This window comes from Oxyura jamaicensis, chromosome 6 (assembly GCF_011077185.1).
Source record: "Oxyura jamaicensis isolate SHBP4307 breed ruddy duck chromosome 6, BPBGC_Ojam_1.0, whole genome shotgun sequence".
Classification (NCBI taxonomy): domain Eukaryota; kingdom Metazoa; phylum Chordata; class Aves; order Anseriformes; family Anatidae; genus Oxyura; species Oxyura jamaicensis.
The window spans coordinates 22,305,910-22,331,031 of record NC_048898.1 but is presented as its reverse complement, the minus strand read 5'-3'; the positions used below and the strand labels follow the sequence as shown (position 1 = coordinate 22,331,031).

Sequence of the window (25,122 nt, the reverse complement as noted above, 5' to 3'; positions counted from 1 at the left end):
GGGGGGGGCACAGGGGACGTGGGAGGGCACAGGGCAGGTGCCGTGCGTGGTGGCTGGCTGCAGCGGGACTTATTTACCTTGAGTAGCTGGTGGGTCCCGCATCCCTTCTACTTTGGGCATCCCCAGAGCTCCGGGAAGCACCCGGGGAGCGGGTGGCACTGGGACGGGACAGGGGACACCGCTGTCCTCAGGCAGCCTTGGGCGATGGAGAAGGAGGGCGGCCGGAGCTGCACCGCTCTGTGCTGCCCCGAGCAGCCCTCCCAGAGTAATTCTTTCTCCAGCACAGCGCTGGGTTTGCCCGGGATGGGTCCGCGAGCGATCCCCGTCATGTCCCAGGGGATTTATCGGTCACTTCAGGGAGGGTTTTTTGAAGCTCCCAGTTATTTACAGCTCCCCGTGTCTCTCCCATGCTGCGTAGGCCTTCCAAGGAGGTTTTGACAAACCTAAAATATTGCTGGAGCAAAACTGATCCTTTTTTTTTTTTTTTTTTCTTTTTCTTTTCAGCCAGAGTTTCCTAGCCCTGTAGTAAAAGCTGCTAGCCTGGAGCTGGGCTCACCTACCTGTACTCATCAGCTTTTACATCCCACATCTAATTTTCGGGTTGCTCAGAGTGCGAGCTTAGCAATATCCTCCGACAGGTCGCTCTGACGGCAGCCCGCAATCCCTGATCCTGATGCTGTCTAGCAGCACAGATTTAACCTGCTCTCCCTATGCCAGCGGCAAAAATAAGTGCAGAGGCCATGGAAATCATTTCAAACAAATCACCTCCGCCGAGAGCCAGCTGGGAACGCACCAAGTGCCTGCTTCTGCAGCGCGGTCAGACCAGGGGATGAGTTTTGGATAGACCTGGTGGGAGCTGATGCACAAGGGGGCTGCAAGCCACAAGCTGCAGTTGCCCAAAGCCAGCCTGAATTCAGGTCCTTAAGGGTTAAAATATATAAATAAATCACGGGCACGATGTTAGCTGTGTGTGTCAGGGACCTGCTGCACGTGAAGGCTGTGAGCAGTGTGCTGGGGAGTGTTTTTTTGTGGGGATGCAGGATCTCAGGGCAACTTAGCAAAGCAAAGCGTACCTGCGCCAGGTCCTCGCTGGTCCCTCGGGGACCTGCTGCTCCCCCTGGCTCTGCTCTTAACCATCATGAAGCCATCGGTTCACTCGGTTCCCCACCATGAGCCACCCCTCCAAGCTCGGTGCTGCTGGCCCAGACTCCCCCACGGTAAAACAGGACGAGAGGAGGACAGGCTGGGGACCGGGTCTGATCCTGCCCCAGCTTCCCCTGGCTCGGGGTCGCTGTGACATTTCAAGACAGAGCCTTGGCAGCCTCTGCCCTGTGCCCCCCCCTCCGCAGCCCCCCACCAGCCACTTCACTTGTGCTGTAGCTCTGCTGACCTGCCATTAGTTATAGTGCCTGAGCCAATGTAGGAGGTCAGCGCGGGCTGGCCCGGACATAAATCAGCTCCCGATGGGCAAGGAGACCGGGGCACAGCACTGGCAGGCACCTGCCACGTGCTGCAGGGCTCCCCTTGGTCCTGGGGTGGTCTGGGGATGGAGACAGGGCTCCTCTCCAGCTTCTCTGTCCCAGGACATTTTGGCATCCTGTATCGGCATCCTATGTTGGCATCCCATATCAACATCCCGTATCAGCATCTCATATCATCATCCCATATCATCATCCCATATCAGCATCCCATATCAGCATCCCATATCAGCATTCCATATCAGCATCCCATATCAGCATCCCTTATCAGCATCCCTTATCAGCATCCCCGCTCTCCTGCTGAGCCTGCTGAGAGGGTTCGGGCCATGCCCAGGGGAAGATGAAGACCTCCAGGTTCTTCTCCCCGTGCTCCTGGACGAAGCCTCCATGGGGCAGCCCGGCTGGAGCTGGGGGGGCTGCCCCCGAGGCGGGGACCCCCAGCGCAGCCTCGGCTGCCCGCAGCCTGCCCCTCGCCGCCGTTACCCGGTCCTCCAGCTCCCTCTGCTGCCGTCTCGGCGGCGAGGACGGGCACCGGCACCACCGGCGGGGCTGCTGGGCAGCGGGGGGGCCCAGTTGGTTTCCGCTAAGGCTTTATCCAAGCCGCCTGCAACCTCACGTCTTCATTTCCCTATTTCTTGGGGCCTCATTTCCTAAGGAAACGTGGCACAGGGGGCACAGGCGCTCTGCCCATCTCCCTCGCACACTACCCTCCAAGCCTCGCACAAGAGCACAACCCATTTGCACGGGGCTGGGGCTGGCTGCGAAGGTTGGGGGCTGGCTGCAGACCCCAGGGACCCTAGAGAAGACCGGGCTGCAGCGAGAGCTCAGCACCAGCTCAGCCACCAGCGAGTCCATGCGGGGACCCCGTTCCCACAGGCTGGCTGTCTGCAAGCTGCTCCTTTCCACATCGGTGATTTTCTTTTTCCTCAGTGTAGACACGTGTGGCCTCGCAGACAGGCTGCGAGTGGCGGAAGCTGCAGAGCTGCCAGCCCATTTCTTCTAAAAATTCACCACAAGCAGGTGAATTGTCCCCAGGTAACACACGCACCGCGAGAGGGGAGAACATCGGCGCCGCCGGAGCAGGAGCCTCCCGTTCCCCGAGGGGACGGGGAGCCTGACTTACGGCCCTGCTGGAGGGACAGCGGCTTGGTAAATGCCTCTGTTTGTGCCGGTTTCCAGCCCATCGAGAGCCCACTGAGCAGCGGGACCGGAGTAAATCCGGCACAGGGGAGCCTGAGCAGGGGATGCGGCAGCACGCGGCCGGAGCCATGCCCCCCAGGAGAGATGTCCCCCCAGGAGCAAGGTCCTCTGCAGGCAGGACCCCATGGCACTACAGGGTGAAGGTCCCAATATGCCATAAAAGCACGAACAATACATGGCACGTACTTTTGGTGTGAAACAAAGCTGTTTTGGGGGCACCTGGCCACGTCTGACCACCGCTGGTGAAACCAGACCCTGCCCAAACAGCTTCCAAAAACTCCTTCCCTGGCTGTTTCCCTGGTCCATCTCCCACTGCCCACCAACATGGGGTCTCACTCTGCATGTTCCCCCCCCGGGGACACCCTGCAGGGCTCTGTACCCCCCCCGGCAGCCCCCCCGGCTGCCCTCCCCTGGCTCTCCGTGCCACACCGCCGTCGCCTGGCCATCAATAGCGCTTGGTTAATTAATTTGATGGGAACAGCGGGGACCGCACTTTGCATTTAGTGAACTTCTGAGAACTTCCAACCTCATCTTCATAATTGGCCTCATAAATTTGAGGAAAGAGAGAAATCAGCAAACCGGAGGAGCGAGGGAGGGCGGGAGAGGCCCAGCACGCGGGCGGGCGGGTGCGTGAGAAGTGGCTCTATTTGGTGTCCTTATTTAATTTTATTGCACAGATCCATCTTCGCCCGCCCCCTCCCTGCCTAGCCCTCTCTCTCTCCCGCTCTCCCTGCTGGGTTCACCTAATCATGATAAATTCATATTCATTTCCCTGCCTGCTCTGGTGGGGGGAGCAGCTCCGTTACATTTGCCCGGCTGCGCTGCCATTAGCAAATATTTACTCATGAATATGAAGTGCCACCGTTAGCAGCCCAAATGTCCCCTCCACACCCCTCTCCGCCAGCCCCAACCCCCTCCCAGCTCCACAGCAGGACAAGAATGACATCCGAGGATGGGTGCCCTCCCCAGGGGGCAGGGACTGGGGTGGAAGAGCTGCCAATGCTCAGCACCGCAGCAATTCGGCCCCAGGTTTTCCTTCCTTTTACCCTGAGAGGACAGAAGGAGCTGATTTGGGGACAGGAATTGTCTGTGCCCACGTTGGGGTACACAGGGCAGGGCTGGGTGCAGGGACAGGGGTGGGAGCAAGGGGCTCAGCACCCATCCTGGCTCCCCGAATTCTCTCAGAGCGCTGCTGCGTTTGGGTTTGGGTTTAATTTTCAGGATGATCAGACTCACAGCCAGGAAGGGGAATCACCGAAGCCTCTTCCCGGGAAGCAGGAACCAGGCAACACCCCTCAGAGAGGCCTAAAACTCTCTTTGCTCACCCTACCCTTCCTGCACCCATCCTGGCGGCTCAGCACCCACATCCACCCACCTCCTCCTGGGCACCCCAGGAGCCCCCTACCTTCTTCACGAGGGTGACATCAGAAGAGGCAAAGGCTGTGCTGGGGCAATGTGGGGGCCAGCTCCTGCCCTGCACACAGAAATGTCACCCCTGGTCATTGCAGCAGAGCCTGGCCGTGCTCCTTCACCCAAGGCACCTGCTGCAGGCACCCAGGGGTGACGGCTCCCATCCTTGGGCCACCCAGCTGCGGCTGCTGCTGGCCACAGGAGGGCAATCTGCCCCCTCCAAAGCTCTTGGGCAGGGAGCCCTGGGGCGGGAAGGGACAGCTGGATGTCACCCCCTTCCCTCAGGGAGCAGGGGGACAGCAGGACAGTGTGGGGGCTGCTGGGGGGCGCAAAGTGTGTGCAGTAGGGCCGCCCTTGCTGCCTTTTCCCAAGGTTGCATTTCCCAAGGGGCCTGTAGAATGGTCCCGCACCTGAGCAGCCCCAGCTCCCCGTGTCTGGCCTCCCCCTTTGTAAAAGCATCACAGACAGCGAGGCCGGGGCTTTGATGTGCTGCTGCAGCACCCATTTGGCACCACGGTGCAAACTGTGGCCCTACAGGGAAGGACAAAGGGGAAAGAGCTAGGGACCAGCAGCTCTGTGTCTCCTCTGCCTCCAGTGATGTCCCCAGCACCTGACGTGGTGAGGGGCAGCCCCAGCCCCGCACAGAACAGCTCGCCCTGGCACCCAGGGCTGGAGAAGAACCTGTGTCCACCAAGGGGAGGAGGCGAGCAGTTCAGCTGAGAGGCAGGGAGCAAAAAGACAAGGTGTCAAGGAAAAAGAGAGATGGGATTTATTATACTTCAAATTCCAAAGCACCACGACAAGCCAGGTGACATTCATCTCCACCAAGTGTTGTGTAGAACGGCTGGACTGTCCACAGACACCCCTGGGTCGAGGCCTCCCCAGCAAAGAGCCCAGAACCCACTGCTGGTGCCCGACAGCCCCAGCTGACAGTGCGGCAAGAACCTGTGCAAAACTGCCAGGTTTGATTCCCTTGTGCCTGCCCCAGCAGCAAACACGCAGCTCATCGCCACGTGTGACAATGACACAGCAAAGTGCACAGTGACCAGGACCCCAAAAAACCAGGCAGTGTGAGCCTGGCGGTCCTGGCACAGGAATACCCACCCTGGCCTTCCCAGCAGCTGGTGCTGCAGAGCACCGAAAGCCCCTGCAAAATTCATCTCCAGAATACAGAAATAGCTGAGGTTTCCTGAGAAATAAAATTCACTCCTTTGGAAGTGAAGGGCTGAGCACGCGTTTACACGTACACTCACACGCACACAAAGCTCAGATGAGTTCCTGGCCACCACGCACGCAGAACGGGAAAGCCTTGCTTTGCCCAAATTAACACAACTATCTTGTGTTTCTCTGTCTCCGCGCCCTGTGTGCAGCAAACCACGGCCCTGCCAGGTTACATTCAGTGCCATTACATTCAAACCCTGCCCGAGCACGGCTGCTCTGAACCCCAAGGTCCTCTCCTCCCCTGCACGGAGAGGAAAGGAGCCCTTGTGCCCGGAGCAGGGGGATCACAGCTCTCTGCACTGGCAGGTGCTCAGCACACGATGGGCTGAAAGCAAGCACACGCAGCATTTTGAGTCCCTGTGCTTCCTCAGGGGTTACTGGGTACCAGGGGAAGCTGGTGGCAGCTGCAGCAGCCCAGCCCCACCTAAGGAGACCTGCCAGATGACAGAAGTCAGGTCAGATGGACGGAGGGCACAGCACCAACACAGCAGGACCTTTGTGATACCTACAGCAGCAGCTCCTAGCAGCAGTGAGCAGGGGAGGGGGCCTGGTCCAGCGGCCAGGGTAGCTGATGGGAGCCAGGGGCTGCCTGAGAGCTGGGACACAGGATGCGTGTGGCACCGGGCAGCATTTCCAGCCTGGTTCCAGCCCACGCCCTCTGCTGGGTGAAGCCACAAAGCTCTGCTAGCAGCAGCAGGGCCCCATTTGCTGGTTTACCTTCCCCAGCTTGCAGTCACTGCAGAGCAGCACCAGGGAAATCAGCCCCCTGCAAACCAGCAGCACGGCAGCTGGGTGACAGCAGGGTGTCACCAGTCCCGCTCGGAGGGCTCCCGGTAAGGCAGTCCCAGCTGGATGAAGATATCTCTCTCGGTGGGGGTGGGCAGAATACGACCAGGTAGCACCTTGACACCACCGGGACCTCGCACCACAGCCGAGCTGAGGGCGTGCTCCGACAGGCTCATGCCCTTGGTCTTGGCCAGGGCGCGCATGGAGCGGTTGAAGTGAGCCGAGCCGGTGAAGTAGAGCAGGGCGCAGGCGAACTCGCCGTAAGGCACCACGATGATGTCCAGACGGCGGTGACGCCGGGCTGGCCCCGGGAGGCGGCAGACCCCCAGGTACTTCTTCTGATCACCATTGTCCTCCTGACTCACTAGGTCATCTGTAAGGAAGCCTGCAGAGAGGAAACAGGAGCTGAGTGGCAGAGACTGATGTCCCTATCCTGAACTGTCCAGGCAGCAGCTGAGGACAACACAGCCTCAGCCCTGACAGCCTCACGCAGACAGAAGCCAGGCTGAACTGCAGCAATACTCCCTCCTAACACTGGCTGGAGGTGGTACTCAGGGCTTACAAGTTGTCCTGCCATTGGGAAAAGCAATCACCTGCCCTTCACATCTAGCTCAGACCTCCCTCCCTCCTCAGCTTGGCTGTGATGGGAACAGCTTCGAGCAGCATGTGCCAGCTGCCAGCCCTCTTACCGCTCCTGTGGAGGCTGTCGAGCAGCTTGTTGAACACCCCGCGGTGAGACTGCCCGTCGGGGTGAGTGACCAGCACGTCCACGTCTCCGCAGGTGGGCTTCCCCCGGCGGTAGGAGCCACAAGCCACGCACACGAGCCCAGGCTTCAGGGCCAAGGCTGCTTGTCTGACCTTCAGGAAGAGAAAGAGGAGAGACGAGTCAGAGACCATTCTCTTCGTGCCCTCTCTGCCCAGGCAGCAAAGGATCTTGCACCTGCCTCAGCCTGCCCTGCAGTTCCAGGGTCTCTGTACAGAGCAGACATGGCAAACTGCTCCAAGGAGAAGACTGGCCTGCTGTCAGAAGCCACTTGTGCTGGGGTGGCCTCCATGTAGTCCTGAACATGCCCAGCCCACCGCCACACAGCACAATGAATTACCATTCTGCTGCCACAGAGTTGGCCATCAGGCATCAGCCTTTGTGGGTTGGGACAAGCTGGAAGGTGCAGCAACAATGAGGAGGCAGCACAGGGCACAACCTGTCGGAGCCTTCAGTTTCTAAGGAAGGAGAAGAACAGAGGGCTATTGGCTCTCCTGCAGGCCAGGAGGGCAAAGCTCACTGGTTCTAACCACAAAAACTGGTTCTAACCACAAAAAGACTTGCTCAAGGCAAGGTCATCACAGGTCCTGCTTCAGAAGCAGAGATGGGCTCAGGGAGACTCCTCCAAGACAGCTGAGAATCTGTGAGCGACCCTTCAAGTCCGCTCTGGCCTAGAGCTCTGCCTTTGCAGGAGAGCTGGACTTCCTGACCCAGGAAAAACCACAAATGTCCCAGAAGTTTTGACAAAATTGATAACAACGCTGCTGCCAGTGATCATCAGCACATAATCAGAGCTTCCCCTGTCTCAGCCACCTCCAGGCTGGACCCCAGCTCCTGTTCTGTGCAGACAGTGCCACTTCTGATGGCTTCATTCATGAAATGCTTAAGCAAGGCTCTCAGGCCCTTGGACAGGAGTGAAGTATTCTCGGTCTGACTGTGCCAATCACCCTGTTGGCAGCAAATAATTAGGGGCTCAGCAATTCCCAGTGACGAGGCCATCACAGGGGCTGGGGTTCAGGGAGGCAGTGTCCATGCCCACAGCCCCTTGTCACTCTTGGGGATCATCCTTCATTAGCAAGAGATAAACCCATTAACCTTTGCCCCAGAGGTGCTTCAAGAAGCCACAAGCCTTTCTCATGCGGAGCAAGTCCTCCTCTGGTGTCCTTGCCCCCCTTCTGGCTTTAAATGAAGATTTCTAGAAAACTCCCAGCCCCACCCAAGAGCCTAAAAGCTCCTCAGATCTCACTGTGACAGGCAGCATAGACAGTTACTAATCCCTTATTCTCTCTCCTGGGCCTGGATCAGAGGTGTGTGCGTGTGTATGGAGGGGAGCGCAGTAATCCCATCAAGATAACAATGGGCCCACCCCCAAGAGCCAGCTCCTCAAACCAGCCTGCCTGGGAAAAGGACCGCTCACCACCAGAAGGGCTAATCCTGCACACGGGGCTGACACCCCAGCAGGAGCCCGTCAGGAGCGTATTCTTCATGGCCAGGCCCTGTGGCCGAGTGACAGGGTCACGCTGGCTGCTGCTTCCATGGTGATCGGAGAGCACAGGGGTAGCAATGATGGTGCCCCAAGCTCTCTGTTCACATTAGGGTACACCGGCTTAGCACCCCATGATTCTGGAGTGCCGTGGCTTGCTAGAGCCAGCAGCACCCTCCTGCACCTGGAAGCCCTCTGCCTCCAGCAAGGATCCCCATGGTCTGTCCTCACACTGCCAACCAGCTCACAGCTTCCTTTGGAGAAGCAGCAGCAGGGAAACAGTGCAGAGGCCTCAGCCAAAAGCAGGTATCTCAGAGAAGATGAGAGGTAGGGAAGGGGAGCTGGGAACCTGCTCATCCCAATGTGCCACATGCGGCCATTTTCAAAGCCGTGTGTGGAACCGACACCTGGGAAGTATCCTCCTCCTTGCCAGGCACTCAAACTCAACCTTCCTGTGGAGTAAAGTAGAAGCTTGGTGGGTCTATGCCCCAAAGCAGCCACCCAAGCACTGACACTGCAGACAGAAGAGGCTGAAAGAGCTCAGCTGTAAGAGACCTTTCCACAGCCTGCATCCTCCTGCCAGGCCGCGGCAAGTCCTCCACTCCAAGGGCCCAGGGCTGAGCTACTCACGGTCTGTTCTATTTCTGCAGCTTCCTCCCGGGGCATGCGCTCCAGGAAATCCTCGTAGTGCTTCAGTCCCACAGCTTGCTGGCTGGTGAGAGACGCCTTCGTGCGGATATCATCCAGCGTCCGGAAACCCTAGTGCAGATGATGTGATGGCATTCAAACATCTGCCGAGCCTTTGCTCTTCAAATGCTTTCAACTAAGATTTGGGGAGATTGTGTTTAACCTGCCTCAAGTCCAGGCTAGTCACAGCTTCTGTGATCACATGTGGAGATCACTTACAGCCTGGTTCCTGAAGAGAAGGGATTTAGGCAATCCCACACACACCTCGAATCTCCACCCCACAGTGACTTCGACTCTTAACCGGACCTGGCAGAAGGGAACTGTTCTTAAGGCAACTGTGCGCTTACTGCTTGAAGGAAAGCAAGTGATGCAGGTAAAGGAAAGAAACCCAGAATATCCCCATAAGGGAAAGCCTACAGTGTGAACACAAGCATATTTTTAGACAGCAAAGAATCCAATCACAAAGCAAACACTACAGGCTTCATTAGATCTGTGTTCAGGAACTGTTCTTAAAGAAGGAACCTACCCTATGGGCTGGGCTGCTCGTGTTGGCACAATTACTTCCACCTCATTTTAACAACGAGGTGGACGGATGCTCCCAACAGCTGCTGGAGCCAGCCAGGCCAACAACTGCTTTGGGAGCTCTGACAGCCAAAGCGTCCTGGCTCAAGGCTGATTCTTAACAATGTCACTGGAGTGAGCACTGTGAGGTGAGCTCCAAGCAGTGGTGGTAACAGAACAGTGTGTGCCCCACTCCTTCTATTGCACGTTTGTCCTCTACTCCCCCAGAGTAATTCTCCCCCACTCAGAAGCAGTTTTCAAATCACAGCCTGAGAACTGCGTGTGTGAGACACTAAACTCACCTGCTGGTACCACATCTGAGCTGTCTTGACGCCGGCTCCCCAGATGTTGGAAAACAGCTCCAGCACAGGCACACTCTCACTGATGTGATCCAGCTTCCGCAGGTGCCCGCTCTCCAAGATCTCCAGGATCTTCTCTGCCATTCGCTTCCCGATCCCAGGAATTTTACAGGCTTCCTAGCAAGAAACCAAGCAAGAAAAGTGAAGGCCACAGACAAGCTGGGGAGCAGCTACCACTCGGAGCCTGGTTAGCCGTTCGGGCAGTGACTGGGAGGTGGCAGGACTAGTTCTGTGAGCGGCTCTCCTCTCCAGGCCAGGCTTACATAGGGTGCATCAGCTCAATGCCAAGTGGAAAAGGACAAGCGTGCAGAACAGGACTGAAACACTACCACACTGAACGGCCGAACCATCAGTCAATCAGGCCCAGATCCAGCTAATTTTATATATTATCTCCAGTGCTAGCCTAGTTGTTCACTAGGAAGGTGAAAATGTCCATGCATTGTGCCTCGGGAAGGCGTTTATCTCACGGGTGCTCAGATCTGACCGTCAGAGGCTCTGTCTCCACTTTTCTGCTGATCTGAAAACTCTGCTGGTGGTCAATGAATCCAACACACTACACAACTACTACCATAACCCTCCCACACAAAGGAATTTCCAGGGCCTGAAGATAAGCTGTTCCAGACAGATACAGGAATGGATCTGACATATAACAGGGTTAGGATGCTGAGTCCATCTCTCTGCTCCACTCCCCTGGGAAGGTGTTTTACCTGGTAGGAGGTGACTGGCTTGTGGTAGCTCTTGAGTGCATTGATGGCTTTGGAGTAGCCCAGAGCCCTCCACTTGTCCCCCTGGACAGAATAGGCTTTTGCCAGCACTTCCAGCTTCTCTGTGATGCACTGGTTGTGATTCTCCTTCTTGCTGTCGGAGGAATGAGCACAAACCCACTTGCTGGCAGGCTGAGCCACTGTGGAAGAGCTGTCACTGGTCTCCTCCGACAATTTCACAGGGTAGTGGCCAGAAATCAGTGCTTCCAGATCCCCTTGGGTGACACTAGCATCTTCTCCTTCACTGTCTTCATCGTCACAGACTTTCTTTAGGGAGAGGTAGAAAAGCAGTCAAGTGAGAATAAGTGTATGCCTCACATATGTCCCCTTGGCACAGGCTGCTCCTGGGAGTAGGAAGTCAGAGCAGTAACCAACCTCCAGGGCATGCAGTGCTCAAATTGCCATCTCAGGAAGTTGTTAGTTATAAGCACACACAGCTCTCAATGTCCCAAGCTACCCAGGCACCCCTTGACGCTACACACACATCTCACAAAGCACATGAGACTAGAGCCTGCTGTCCAGATGTGAGCCAAGCACACAGGCACCTCCTAAGGCCAAGCCCCTGAGACCTAACTGAGACAAGACACTGGCTACATGAGCAACTGCTGCCAGCAGCGTGGGATGACAACGCTGAAATCCCTGGCTAGGAGAGAACCTGACTTGCTGCTCCCACTGGGAAACCTTTTGTTGGTTTGGTGACTGTATAGACACATCTCTCACATTCAGACCCTGCACCTTCCACCCCATGACGCAGATCACAGGAGATATGCCCTGAACTCTGTTTTCACGTTACAGACAAAATCTTAACAGGGTAGTAAATTACAACCCCCCCATTTTCCCCATGGCTATCTGCAAGAGAAAAGGGGGAGGAAGGAATGCCACAAAGGACTCCACATTCCTCAGTGACAGAAGAAAGAACCAATGTATACATTTGCTGATACCCTCAGCATTAGGATGCCTCTGTGTGGACTTAAGAAACAATGAGCCCTGGCTTCAGGTAACGAACAAAAGGGGATAGAAGTGGGAAGCCGAACAGAGACTTTGAAGACTGCTTTGCTCGTTGGGGTCCTCCTCTCTCCTGATGTATAAACACAGGACCATGGGGATCCATGAGCTCCTGCACTGTGGAAGTATCCTGGGAAGGCACAGAGCTGTTTGGACCAGTCCTGCCGTTACTTGCTGCGCACAGTTCCTGTTATGAGATTCTGCAGAGCACCAGCCCAGCCGAGGCAGAGCCACATCCTTACAAACTTTGGTTCTGCTGGCTAGGGAGGCCTGCAGACACAAGATACAGAGCTGAAGTCATTAGGCAGAGGATGTTTGTTTGCTTTCCCTTTTGTAATCTTGTTTTATAACTCTGAAAACTGGGTCAGACTGAGGATTTGATAGACTAAAGTAGTTTTATTTGCCTTGAAACTGTATGCAACTCCCTTAAGACGCTGTTCCCTCTAAGGGCAACAAAGCCTTAGAGTGTTCAGATGGGTTAGTAAGCCCCTTAAAAGCCTTTAAGGAGCATGTTATCCAGCACAACGCAAACAATTCTACAGCTGGAGCGTGCAGTTCCCACTCTCTCAGCCAGCAGTGTCACATAGGTGAAAGAGCACTTAAACCCCAGGATCTCTGTGCTTTACCAAAAAAGCTGGTGGACTTTTAACAACTGCACGTGCAAAACCAACAGTCCTGTGAGCTTCTAAGATCCTCCAGGATCATCCAGCAGAAGACTTGCCAGAGCTGGGTGAGACTGGGACGTGCCTGGTTTGTCTGGAGCACAGCACGGGTCCCAGGATAGCAGCTGAAGCCTGGCAGCTGAGGCAATACTGCACTCGAGATGGAGGAAAGCAGTCTGGAGCAACAGCCCCAGGGATCAGTCAGTGAATAAGTGGTACCACTTGCAAATGCTGCCTTGCAGAAATCTGCAACATCCAGATGTCAGCCACAAACCAGCTGCTACAGTCTGACTAGCAAAAGGCTTTCTGCAGAGCTCACATCCAAACCCAGAACTCTCGGAGCTGCCCCCCTTCAGCATGAAATAGTCACACTCATTGCCTAGAGAAAAACATCCAACAAATCTCAGAAAGGCTGTGCTTAAATGGATGCTACTTCCACAAAGATTTCAACTTCAGCTTCTCTGTGGGTGCCATGTCCTAAAAGTGGTTGGTACTGTCTTTAGGGCATATCCAGTGGGTTCTTTTGTCTTCCCCACACTCACAGTCCTAAGTTCACGCTAAGGAAATTTGTACAGGTGCCTACAAATACAGTTTTTGTGCACAGACTAACAGGAAGTATCATTGCTTGAGGGGATTTAAAAGAGAAAAAAAAAAGGCAATAAGGCTTCAATCAGACTTTAACAGCTGTCTGACCACCCAAAGTAAATGCGAGCAGAAAGCAGGGCAGGTGCCACAGGATCCATAAAAGTACAAAAGCTCCTTTTTTGCTGTAAGTGTGAGATTTGTTAATAACAATTGCCACTAAATCAATCAGAATTACAAGAAACAGCAAAGATGGGATAACTGCAAAGGTGATGCATTTAAGAAGCAGCAGCCAACTGTCCCTATAACACATCAGATAGTAAGTCTGGGGAGAAGAGATCCCCCAAACACATACTCAAGAGAAGGGAAAGCCTAAAACAAAGGACCCCTCAGTGTGCTGCCAGTTAGGGAATAACTGCAGGGTTTTATGAAACAAATTCAGCACCTGTGATCTGGGACCGAGTTAGCAAATTTGGCATCAGATGCCAGCATTACAAGGCAACTGCTGCTCGAAGAAGTTTGTGGTAACCGAGATAAATCTGGATGATGCCAATGTCAAAAAGAGTTCACTAAACTTGAGCAAAAATGCAGAATAAGAAAACAAAGCTAATGGCAGGTCTGGAGAAGCTGACTCACAGCAGAGGCCACCAATAACCCAACGCAGATATTTTAAGCACACCACCACAATCATTTGAGCGGCAACCTGATCCACTGCACATGTGTCTGAACAGGGTGCTTGCCAAGGAGCAGAGAATGGGTCAGTATGGCTCAGGCAGGAACATGGGATGAAATATCAGAGCTTCCTGAAAGGGAGATATTCTTGGCCAGGGAATATTCCTCAAAAGGAGGCAGGGGAAACACGATCGTGGGAGTGAGCCTTGGCCTGATTGGAGCGCCACGGCTGCTTCAGCTGGAAATATTCTGATGGGGACAGGAATTTAAGGGGTGTTTTTTCTACATTTAACACCTAAAAGGGATAAAGAGAAGCAGTAATCACATCCATAGTCTGAATCTGCCAACACCAACCTACTGAAACATCCGAACACTTTCCCTTTGCTCAGAAAATCTGGTATCACTCTCCCGCAGGAATGCTCTTAGCCAAGAAAAGCAGTAGGTAGGCCCCGTTCACAAGGAGCAGGACCTCTGTGGGAATCCTCACCTCGGACTGGCTTTGCAGTGAGAAGTCCCCCACTGGTGCTTTAGTGTTTGGTTCCGCGGCTTCCTTGTCTGCTGAGGGCTGGACCTCTTCATTGCCCAGGGGCTGCTGATGTTTCTGCTGTTCTCCCTTTTCCAGGTACCTGGCATGGATCAGATGCCTTAGTAGAGAAGGAGGAGGAGGAGGACTTCTCAGCCCCAATAAGTTTGCCCAGAAAATCTTTATGCATGTTTTGAGATGGAGCAAACAACCAATATGAATTTCACTCTCAGATCCCAGACTAATTGCTCAGGCTTTGACTCAGTCCCCCAGTTTCAACCCACCTCACTGACCTGCAGCTTCCACTCCTATCTACTTCAGTCTTAGACTTTCCTGCTAAACCTCTGCCAAAACATTTTGATCCTATCCTGCGGACACCCGCTGCTCTGCTCCTTAGTTCCTCTTGTGCCTAGCTGTCAATTCTCTCTCTACTTTTCATCTGCAATAAGTAAGAAACAGCATTTAATCCTCAGCATTTCTAAAAAACAAACAAACAAACAAACAAACAAACATCTCCTTGCTATCACTAATAGATTAGGAAGAGGTGCCGTTAGCACCAGTAGGAAGCAACAGGACTCCTATTAGCACTCTGGGCTCTACTCCAAGTTCTGCTGTGACACAGAACAGCAACCAGTCACAAAGACACTAAATTTCACAATGTATACAGTGAAAAAGGACTTTGAATCATGCCCAAGGGAGCAAGGAAGAGTTGCAGTCTGAGATTTTGATCAAAGGTCAAATTTTAGAGCTGTTAGGACAGAGGCACTGTAGGAAGGAACAACAGCATAGCATTTGCCTACCTCTGAGGGACAAAGACACCGTAGCCAGTGGTACTCAGCAGCTCCTGATCTCTAATGCAAGCACTGAGCCAGGATGCCTTCACTAGCTGCAGCCCTGAAGGCAGCTTGGTTAATTTCAGGAGCCGAAAGGACCGATCACAATCCATGTCTTCAGCCACAATGACGTGCGTCACCTCCGAGGAGAGATGGTCGCATACACGACCCCCATTCTGGACAATTTGCTTACGGAAGATCTCTGCCCTGGCTTGGCCGATGCCAGCTTGCAACACGTAGGCGGTGACTGGTTTCAGCCACTCTGCTAAAGAAAAGCACAAGGGCAGGAGCTCAGTGACAGGGAAACAGTGTCCTGAACCAGCTGGGCTACGTATCTCATGTAGGACTTGCCATGTCTCTACATAAAAACGTACTTAGGGGCCAGAAGAAGCCTATGGGGGAACAGCACCTCCAGCTAGCAAGCTGGGTTTGCCACCATTCTATTCCATGTCATGGGCACGCAGGACTTACCCTCAGGTACCCCTGTTCCTTCTTTTGGGATCTTTGGAGGGATGCTTTTCCCGGAATCATCCCTCACCTTCTTCCTCTTGGGAAAGGCTTTGACAATCCCCCGTGGCTCCATAGGCTGGGCTGGGCCTCGCTCCGCTGGCGGGACGTTCGGCTGCAGTTGCTGAATACCAGTAAGAAAGAAGAAGGTCACTTAGAACAGTTTCACACAATCAAAACAACTTAAGCCTCACATATTTTGTCCACGGCCTTTGTTGGTTTGGGTAGTTTTTGTTGTTACCTTCCAAAAACGCTCGCCCTGAGGGAGGCACCTGGAAACAATAATTTCATCCCACAAGGTTGGGAAAATCGAAGTGAGAAACCACTTTAAAAGCCTCTTAAGAAGACCCTGCTCGAGTACTCTTGAAACTGCCAAGACTGTGTTCTTATAATAGAAAGAGCTTGACTGTTATAACATTTTGGAGTTGCTTCCCATCCAACACAAGCAACTTTACGTCCCAGGTACTTTTTAAGCCCATCCCTAAGAGGGAAATACTGGCAAGCGATGGAGCAGCTGATCGACACCCGGAGTTTAACCAGTACCGGGAGGAAAACCTCCAGCCCTGTTAAAACCAGCAGAACGGCACCAATTCAGCACCCAAACGCAACCCAAACCCACAGCCTCACGAAAACCAACTCGGGAGCTTTGCACCCCGGGGGAGCTGGGCGGCAGCTCCCGGAGCAACCCCCCCCCCCGCCCCATCCCCTCCGCCCCACCGCGGCGCTACCTCAGCACCGACCCCGGGAGCCCAACCTCGTCCTCTTCGCCCTGCCCGGACCCGCGGGGCCCCCCAAAACACCCCGGGAGCCCGAGGGGAACCGGGGCCGGGCCCACCCCCGGTAGGCCGCGGGGCCTGCAAGTGCTTCCGGGCGGCCCGGGCGCGTTGCCATGGGGACGGGGCCCGGCCGCCATGGCGGTGCCCGGCTGGCTGGAGCGGCTGCGGGCCGCCGGCAAGACGGCGCTGCTGCAGGACGGTAACGGGCTGCGGGGGGAGCGGGGGCAGCGGGACGTGAGGAGGGCTGCGGCTGGAGAGGCTGGGATGCGGGCCCGGGAGGCGGCACGGGGCTTCGGGGAAGGGGACGGGCACGTACAGGGGGTTTAAGGGGCCCAGACAAGGGGGTTCCGTACAAGGGGGTGAGGTCCCGTACAAGGGGACGGGACCCCGTACAGGGGTTAGGGTCCTGGACAAGGGGACGGGACACGTACAAGGGGTTAAGGGTTCCATACAAGGGGATGAGGCCCCATGCAAGGGGATGAGACCCCATATAGGGGGTTAGGGTCCTGGACAAGGGGACTGGACCCCATACAAAGGAACAGGGTCCTGGACAAGAGGATGGGTCCCATACAGAAGGTTAGGGTCCCAGACAAGGGGACAGGATCCCATACAGATAGTTAGGGCCTCATACAAGGCGATGGCTTCCATACAAGGGGTTAAGGGTCCCCATACATGGGGACTGGGTTCGATACAAGGGGACAGGACCCTATACAGGGGGTTAGGGTTCTGGACAAGGGGACGGGACCCCATACAGGCGGTTAGGGTCCCATACAAGGGGACAGGTCCCATGCAAGTGGACAGGGTCCCAGACAAGGGGATGGGGTCCCAGACAAGGGGATGGGGTCCCAGACAAGGGGATGGGGCCCAGACAAGGGGTTAAGGGTCCCAGACAAGGGGATGGGACCCCATACAGGGGGGTTAGGATCCCAGACAAGGGGATGGGACCCCATACAGGGGGGTTAGGATCCCAGACAAGGGGACAGGGCCCCAGACAAGGGATGGTCGTATTCCTATTCACCCTCGGCCTTGTCCCCAGGCAAGCGGAAGGTCCACTATCTGTTCGAGGATGGCAAGGAGATGGCTGAAGAGTACGACGTGAAGACCGGCCAGTTAGTGAGTAAGTGGTGCTCTGCTGGACGTGGCTCGCCATGGCTGGCACCTGGCAGCAGGTCTGTGCTCACAGGGCCGGGGGGCACCGTCAGGCCAGGAACAAATCGCCCCCAAATATTCCAGGAGAGATTTGTGCCCGTAGCTCCCACCAGATTTTGTAGGGATATAAATATGGTTCACTTTAGACCCGAGGCTCTCTCGCTTCCACGCTGAAGTAAACCTTGCTTTAGTTTAGCATTATTCCCAAACTGCTCATCGGTCACAACAGACTCGATCAGTGTAAAGGGAAGTGCCAGCACACATAGCCAGGTGTAGCATGTGATAGAGTGAAATGTGCTTTTTGGTGGCTTCTGCAGCCTCAGACCGGCAACGTGCTGGTTATGAATCTTATCCAAAACCACAGCTGCGGCACAGCACCTGCTGCAACCCCACCATGGCTTCAGCACCAAATAGCCAAAAAGAGATGCACTTGGTGCACAGTTCCTGGCTTCAGGAGTGGGCAAGCTAAATGATCCACTTACACCAAAGTGGAAATGATTGGAATTAAGGGAAGAGGCATATCGTCATATCATTTCAGTGTGCTGGGCAGCTTTGGCAGTCATTTGCTGGAGGTCTTCATATAAAGCAAAATAATTAAAACACTTCTCCTCCATTCTACAGGTAGAAAATGGCGAGAGAAGAGTACCCTCGGGGGCTCCGGCAAGTGGCAGGTTGAAGTGGGAGAGCCAGCCTCGCCTCTCCTGGGAGCACTGGAATCAGAGCTCATAAAGGAAAGCAGCTCCAACGTACGTAAGGGTCTGCAGGCACCACTGCACCTAAAACTGCCTAGTCTTGTGGTTACAGCAGTAGCTGGTAGACTGCAGATCACTCACAGCCTCAAGAGACAGCCTCAACCTGTTCTGCTACAAACCATCCCAAAAGGCTGGGGAGAAACAAGGCACAGAGAAACAAGCTTAGGTTCTTTTGAGGTCTTTGAGAGGTCTGTAATTTCCCTAAGTAGAGAAAGTGTAGTGCTGTGTTGGCCAGCTACTGTTCTGGCTTCCAAAAACTTAGGCTGAAAGGAAGGCCAGTGCCAGGACAAGTCAGTGGGGCAATGACAATGAAAGGCCAAGGCAGGCAGTGTGTAGCAGGCTGCTCCTTAACACAACACAGCCTATTTCAACGTCCTGTCCCACTAGGTTAGGGGGCTGAAGTTATAACGTCTCACCATCTTTTCTAGGTGTTTTGTTTTGTTTTGTTTTCACCTCTCACCGGATCTGAAAAAAAGCACTGCCCTGCACAGCAAACTTGGGCAGAGCCAGGACTGAATCTATCAAGTTCCTGGGTAGGCAGAGCTCTGTGCTTGGTTGCTGGTGGGGACGAGGCCTGGCTTCACTGTAACACTGTGCTACAAGACTCGTTGGTGAGCACCTTCAGCCTCCTGCAAGCAGAGCAGGCACTGCCCTGAGGAAAGGCAGAGCAGTGCTGGCTCCAGGAAACTGGCACTCAGACAGTTTCTTGAGTTAGTCCTTAATGCTCCAGGGTGACAGAAGAGTTACTCCAACATAGAGCCTCTCGAGGTAGTAAAAGAAGGAGGGGACAGGGAGGAGAGAGAAGCTGGAGGAGCCTTGCTAAAGGTGCTTGTTTGCTGTAGCCTGTCTTCATGAGGAAGGACACCCTGACCAGCTTCCAGTGGCGGATCCGTAACCTGCCCTACCCCAAGGAGGTGTACAGCGTCTCCGTGGAGAAGGAGCAGCGCTGCTGTGTCGTCCGGACCACCAACAAGAAGTCAGTAAGGACAGCACTGCTGGGCTGAGTGTCACTTGGGGAGGGCTGGCACAGGGCAGGCTGGTGGCTGCACCACGGGGGAGAAGTCCTCTCTTGTCTTTTTTTGAGGAAACACACTTGACAGCATGTCTCTTGGTGTCCCCTTTCCACTCACAACTGCCCCAGACAGAGCTGTGCTAAGGCCCCTCATGTTCAGCACTGGGCTTTGCAAACTTATCCCACGGTTTCAGTAGCAAGGTGTTTAATCTGTTGTTCCACAAAGAGAAATAAAGTAAGACCCCTACAGACCTTTTGAAGCCTTTGTGAAGCTTCAGCATCCCATCTTCTCCCCAGATACAATAGTTTCATTCAGTCATTGTATCTCATGGAGCTGCAGGATTCAGCTGATACAGCGTAAGTCATGAGCACCAAGGCAGACATGTCCCTTTGTAAACCTGTCCTATGGTCCCAATGCCAAAGATATTTCTTGTGGAGGTAGCAAGAAAAAATCTAGAAAGGAAGCACCACAATATTCTGCCAAAAGAAACGTAACACAGGAGAAAAGAAGTCTGTTAAGCTTCATCTTACCCTGTGTCATTACATGGCCTCTCTCAAAGAATGAGATGCCCTGTGCCCCAAAATATTTACTGCCTCAGTGGGATAAGCCAGGAAGAGCAGTAGGACTGGGGAGAGATAGCAAGGAAGTATTAGGGAAACAAGGGAGAATGTTGGAAGGTAAGTGAAAGCTATTTACAAACTGGGATAATACACCAGTAGGGAAGTCTGGGCAGGCTCTCCTTTGCTTGCCTTCCCTCCCCAGCATTGCTGCAGAACACAGAAGGATCTGATTTGTGAGTAAAAAACACACTGGTGTTTTCCAGTCTGCCCCCTGCCCTCTTTTAACCGTTCCTTGTGGCTGGCTGTAGGTGGTGCTGTTGGCAAAGAGCTCGTTACACCTTGGCCACTGAACAGCTTTCAGGACAGCAGAACCTTCAGCTTTTCAGGCAGGGGTTTACCACATCAGAGGCCGTGGCAAGGGGATGGTTGAGCTCTGCACCTGAGCACACCTGGACAGTCAAAGCCAGGAGGAGGCTAGAAAGGAGGGAGAGTCTGCCCCATGAAAGCAGCAGCAATTACAACTTGAATACGTTGAGATTCTGGCCTGAATCCTTGCAGAGGGATTTGCAGAAAAGTGGCCATTTAGTAGGGATAGCTATGTAGCAAAGATGAGTGAGATTCCCATCAGGCACACCTGGGGCCAGGTCAGGAGAGGAGTATGTGAGCCATAAGAACAGCCCCCTGCAATCACAGGGGTCTTATTTACTCCTAGTCCCACTAATAGCGGTGTGCGTGTGCGAACTTCCTTGTCTGTTCAGGTGCTGTAAGGTTATAATGTTCACTGAGGTTTCACCTGTGCCCTACCTGACTTCAAGCTCATTTGTAGCACCCTCAGGATAACAGCAGAGTTGCCCCACAAGCAGACGACAGCTACACACTCGTCGGCTGGTGTCAGAGATAGTTGAAGGATGTGAAAGCTGCTCGTGGCCTGCAGATGAAAGTTAAGGGCTTTTGGAACTAAAGCTGAAAGTCGCCTCTGGGGAGCAGAATGACTTTGCTGTCAGTAGGGAGCAGGGACAGGCTCCAGCACCAGAACACTTAGTACAGGCTCCAGGATATCTTATATCATTTCTCCTGAGTCTTGGCCAGGGCAAGGCACCACTCAGCAACTAATTCCAAGATAGCAACAAAGGCACGGAGTCCGCAGAGAGTGTGCATCGCTATGGGAGAGAAAGGAAGCCTCTGAGCCTCTCCAGCCCTTGGAAGGCAGCCACGCTGCCTCTGAGCAACAGAGCCGCGCTGACCGCCAGCCGCAGGCACAAGCACCAGGGTGGGTTGCCAAGTCACTACTGAGTAGCTCAGCAATGAATTCTCAGCATACCAGTAGCAGTTTTCCCTCCAGGCTGACAAAAAGTAGGTTTCCAGTAGGAAAAAAAGGAGAGGCAACTTCACATACGCATTGTGGCTCGGGCCCGGACCCAGGCTGGGAGTGCAGTACTGCCCTTGGCCATGGGGTGAGAGGAGAGGGCAGAGAATCTGCCTACCTCAGCAGGGATATCCACCCATCAGCTGCCTCCCCAGCCCAGACTTCACTTCCACCAGTCACTCCCATTCCCTCTGGCCACGGCAAGGGCTGCTCAAGTGGGATTTGCTTAAAACCTCTTGCTGTAAAATAAATCCATTAAACTAAACTCTAAAAACAAACCCAGAAAGCCTCCTCCCCAAACGCCAAACCTGATTCAATTATTGTAGCGAGAGGCAGTGGTAATGTTAGGAGAAGGAGGGGGTGGCCAGGCAGATCTGGTTTCCTTTGATCTTGTCACAGATTTTAGTTTGAGGCCAGCCAAAGCCATTCTTCTCCCCTTCTCCTTAGTCCTGGGGCAGCAGAATGCTGCTGTTTCATTGATGACTCCCAAGGCCCTTTGAAACAGTGGTTTTTTTTTTCTGTGTACTGCTTTTTTTTTTTTGTCTAATCGGTAAGAAGTTAACACTTCCTTAACATGTCTTTGTGTTCATCTAATCTCTGCTGTTTAACCTTTGACATCTCCCTTATTATCCATGTCTGCCACCTTTCCCAAATACCGACAGCAGTGACAACACAGAACGGTTTGAGCCCTGCGGTAACAAGCTGCGTACATTCCTCCCACTGCACCAGGAGAGCCATTTGCCCTTTGTAGCTGTTTGCACCGTGACTTGGAAAATAAACTGCAGTTTGGGCAGGGGTAGCTAGAGAGGCCAGGACTCACACAGCCGGCTGAATGGAGAAGAACCCCTCGTGGCACGGCAGCAGCTGCTGCCTGCTCCCATTCAGCTCTGGGCACCTCGGTACCAGCTATAAGCCATTTCCTTGGAGGGGATTGCTCATGAGACTGCTGGCAGGTACTGAAAACCCAACCGTGCCTCTAGGTGGCCATAGGACCATCAAGTCGTGTAGTTGGTGCAGCCCCAGAGGGCAAACCCAGGTGCACAAGGCTCTAGTCCCAAAGTCAGGAAATCTCTTAGCAGCCTAGACAGCTTCTAACCCCTCCATTTCTACCTGCATAGCACAGGGTCCTCCTGCCAACCCTGAGAGGTCCACTGCCCCCCATCTACCCTCGTGGGAGTTCACTGCAGACCCCAGTACAGGAAACAAAAGACAGGCACAACAGAAACGTAAGAGTACACCTTGCAGAGCAACACTGCATAGCTCAGGGGAATAGGAATTCCACCACCTTATTTCTGCCTCCTCTCATTTGTAGGTACTACAAGAAGTTCCCAATTCCTGACCTGGACCGATACCAGCTCCCTTTGGACGCAGCTGCCCTGAGCTTCACCCACGCCAACAACACCCTGATCATCACGGTGAGGTTTTAGCCACGCAGAACAGCACTTTGCCCTTCTCTTTCCATCCGCAAAGTTAAAATTCTTACATGTGGGGAAGCGAGGCAGAGCAGGGAGACGTGCTGTGGGTCACTGCAGAGCCCCCTTCTCTGTCACAGTACCTGGGGGTTTCAGGTTACACTGGGCATGCTGACACTGGCCAGGACATCCTGGGCCACAGGAGGGGCCCTGCTCGCTCATCAATGTGACTTGCAGGTGGAACAGTGTCTGAAGAAACAAAAAGTTTCTCTTGCCTCAGAGCATGCTCTTGTGCTCTGTGCATGAGTGCTAACGAGTCCAGGGACCTGCTGCACCCGGAGGTCTCTCAGCCTTTAAGAAGCCTGCTGCTTTGTGCCAGAGAGGGGAGACGTGGTGGAAGTTAGAGACTAGCAAAATGAGCACTTAACCTGTTGCAAGGAGCATCCAGAGGCAGACAAATGCCTTTGAGCAGCACGTGCGTCTTAAATGCAGAAGCCAGCTACCAGGAGCACATGCCCTTTGAGGGAAACCTCGCAGCAGAGGCGTGGGTGCGTGTGCAGAGGAAATAGGCCAAGAGCTGCATCTTGAGTGCTTCTGAGCCTCTGTCTGCTACAGGCCAAACCCTTGCCAAAAAGCACCTGCATTCACTGCTGAACTGCAGCTGGGCAAGAGGGTTCTGAGGGAGGACAGAGGAACTGCAACTTTTACTTTTCTGTCTGCCTTTAAAAAAAGGCAGATTTTATATATATATATATAACACACATGAGCGTACGACCAGCAATCACACCAGAGATCTGCACAACACAGCTTGCCAGGATATTCCAGAGGTGTTGGTGGTGGCCAGGACTCCACATCCAACTGGGAAGTTTTGCTTGCACTGTAAAAGACGCTCCAGATCTTGGCAAATGTCCCTAGCTCAAGGGCATCACCTCTGACCAGGCATTGGAGGTAGCTGATAAAGGAAAATCCTCCCTTGGCAGGAGGACCCCAGCTGTGCTGGTACCACCCAGCAAGAGCAGTGCTAACACACACCATGTTGCTTGGGGCTTGGCCCTGGTTATTTTGCTTGGAGCAAGGCAGAACAGGAGTGCTACAGGCATTTCTCTGTCCTACAGTACAAGAAGCCGAAGGAGATCCTGGCTGCAGAAGAGGAGCTGCAGAAGGAGCTGAAGAAGATAAAGGCAGCAAACAGTGGGGATGGTGACTGTACAACCCAATAGGCAGTGGCTGCTAGGAGGCTGAGGTAGGGGCAGCTCTCTGGCACAGCTTCATGATATTTATTTTGCCTTTTCTAATAAAAATTAGTCGTGTTAATACAGTGGTTTGGAGGAATCTTTGCAGGCTCACGGGGGCTCTGTCTCTTTGCCAGCTGGTCCACTTATTTACACAGCCATTTATGATCGTTCTGTGAGCTGTGGGAAGCTGCAGCAAGCAGAGGAAGTGCACCACAGCTGCAGCCAGCAGCCCTTTCCCCATCCTCTACAAGCAGAAGCAACGTGAAAGCTGGGTAGTTCCCCCTGTGGGAAAGAAGAACCCACTCCTCCCACCCATTACCTGCCTGGGATATGCTTGGAAGCAACTCCCCATTGTGCTGTTGCGCGGGGTCCTCTGTGCCATTAAAAGGACGTTCTGGTGACCCTGGTTTCTCTGCAAGCATCATCAGTGCTTAGGCGTGAGCACAGCACATGAAACAGGGTGATGAGCTGTTTCCTTACGGCCAGCCACGTGCAACATGACGTGCAGGATGTAGGGCTGCTGTGCAGCGTGCAGGAACTGAAATGCAGCTGCCTTCATTTGCATGGCATGGAGGGGAGCGTGGTGACAAGGGTCACTGGCAAGCTCATGGGCAGCAGCAGCACACCTTTTCCACAAATGTGCACAAACCCAGCCCATTGCAAACCTCACTGCAAAGACAGCACCATGTGTGTGGGGACAACCACAGCAGTGCTGCTTTAGCAACTCACCACTTACTGTCTCTACCTGCACCAGCCATCTCTGTACTTAGGCTTCTGCACGTCTGTTCATCCCCAGCTCGTAGAATCATAGAGTGGTTTGGGTTGGAAGGGACCTTAAAGGTCATCTAATTCCAACCCCTCTTCCATGGGCAGGGACAACACACGTGCTCAGCTGTCATGCTCATTCCTACTCTGGGCCTTGCCCAAGTCCCATTGAAATAAAGAACCTCTCCTCCCACCCCATATTTATTCTGTTTCCTTCACAGCCTCTCCCTGGGGACTCTGCCAAAGACATTTAATATCTCTATCCCTCACTCCACTCGTGATTTCATTAAAGGACCTGGAACACAGCAGGATCTGAGAAAACACAGACCTTCCCCTGACTCCCAACTTCTGCCAACTCTCTCTCTGGTCCTCTGTCTTATGCCTAATCATTTACCTAAAGCTCTCCTCACATGCAGAGCCCAAAGTGCTCCAAGCAATACAACAACAGTATTGAGCAGCTCCTGACACAAAGCACCATTTTTCAGCAACAGCTTCATGTTACCTATAGCCCAGAGGTCCCCCCAGAATCACTATCTCAGACCAGTTGTCTCTGGGATTTACAGCTTTGTGTTGATGGAAGATTGTTCCAGCCATGGCA

The 25,122-nt window shown here is 53.8% G+C and overlaps 3 protein-coding genes across 6 annotated transcripts in view; 2 read left to right on the top strand and 1 right to left on the bottom strand.

The window, feature by feature from the left end:
- The window catches only part of LOC118169101 (solute carrier family 2, facilitated glucose transporter member 9-like), a 4,105-nt gene extending 3,457 nt beyond the window's left edge, over positions 1–648 (top strand). Inside the window, exon 9 of the mRNA XM_035330087.1 lies at positions 610–648. Within this exon, the coding sequence (XP_035185978.1) occupies positions 610–648 (39 nt within the window). The remainder of the gene's footprint in view (positions 1–609) is intronic.
- A 5,266-nt stretch (positions 649–5,914) lies between these two features.
- On the bottom strand, positions 5,915–16,453 carry POLL (DNA polymerase lambda). 4 transcript variants are annotated; one of them, XM_035330228.1, is made up of 9 exons: positions 16,251–16,453; positions 15,461–15,620; positions 14,957–15,251; positions 14,121–14,259; positions 10,656–10,979; positions 9,892–10,065; positions 8,972–9,100; positions 6,785–6,953; positions 5,915–6,480 (listed from the first exon to the last, which is right to left on the bottom strand). In XM_035330228.1, exons 1-9 carry the CDS (start codon positions 16,407–16,409, stop codon positions 6,116–6,118), a joined length of 1,914 nt encoding a protein of 637 aa, XP_035186119.1. In that variant the 5' UTR covers positions 16,410–16,453; the 3' UTR covers positions 5,915–6,115. The 4 variants fall into 4 exon arrangements, with proteins under 4 accessions (XP_035186119.1, XP_035186118.1, XP_035186121.1 ...); XM_035330227.1 differs by having other exon boundaries at positions 14,957–15,254; positions 16,251–16,451; XM_035330230.1 differs by having other exon boundaries at positions 14,957–15,254; positions 16,237–16,358.
- Positions 16,342–23,838, top strand: DPCD (deleted in primary ciliary dyskinesia homolog (mouse)). The gene is made up of 6 exons (XM_035330231.1): positions 16,342–16,471; positions 17,309–17,389; positions 18,043–18,167; positions 19,016–19,149; positions 22,425–22,527; positions 23,640–23,838. Exons 1-6 carry the CDS (start codon positions 16,408–16,410, stop codon positions 23,742–23,744), a joined length of 612 nt encoding a protein of 203 aa, XP_035186122.1. The 5' UTR covers positions 16,342–16,407; the 3' UTR covers positions 23,745–23,838.
- Positions 23,839–25,122: the final 1,284 nt, after the last annotated feature.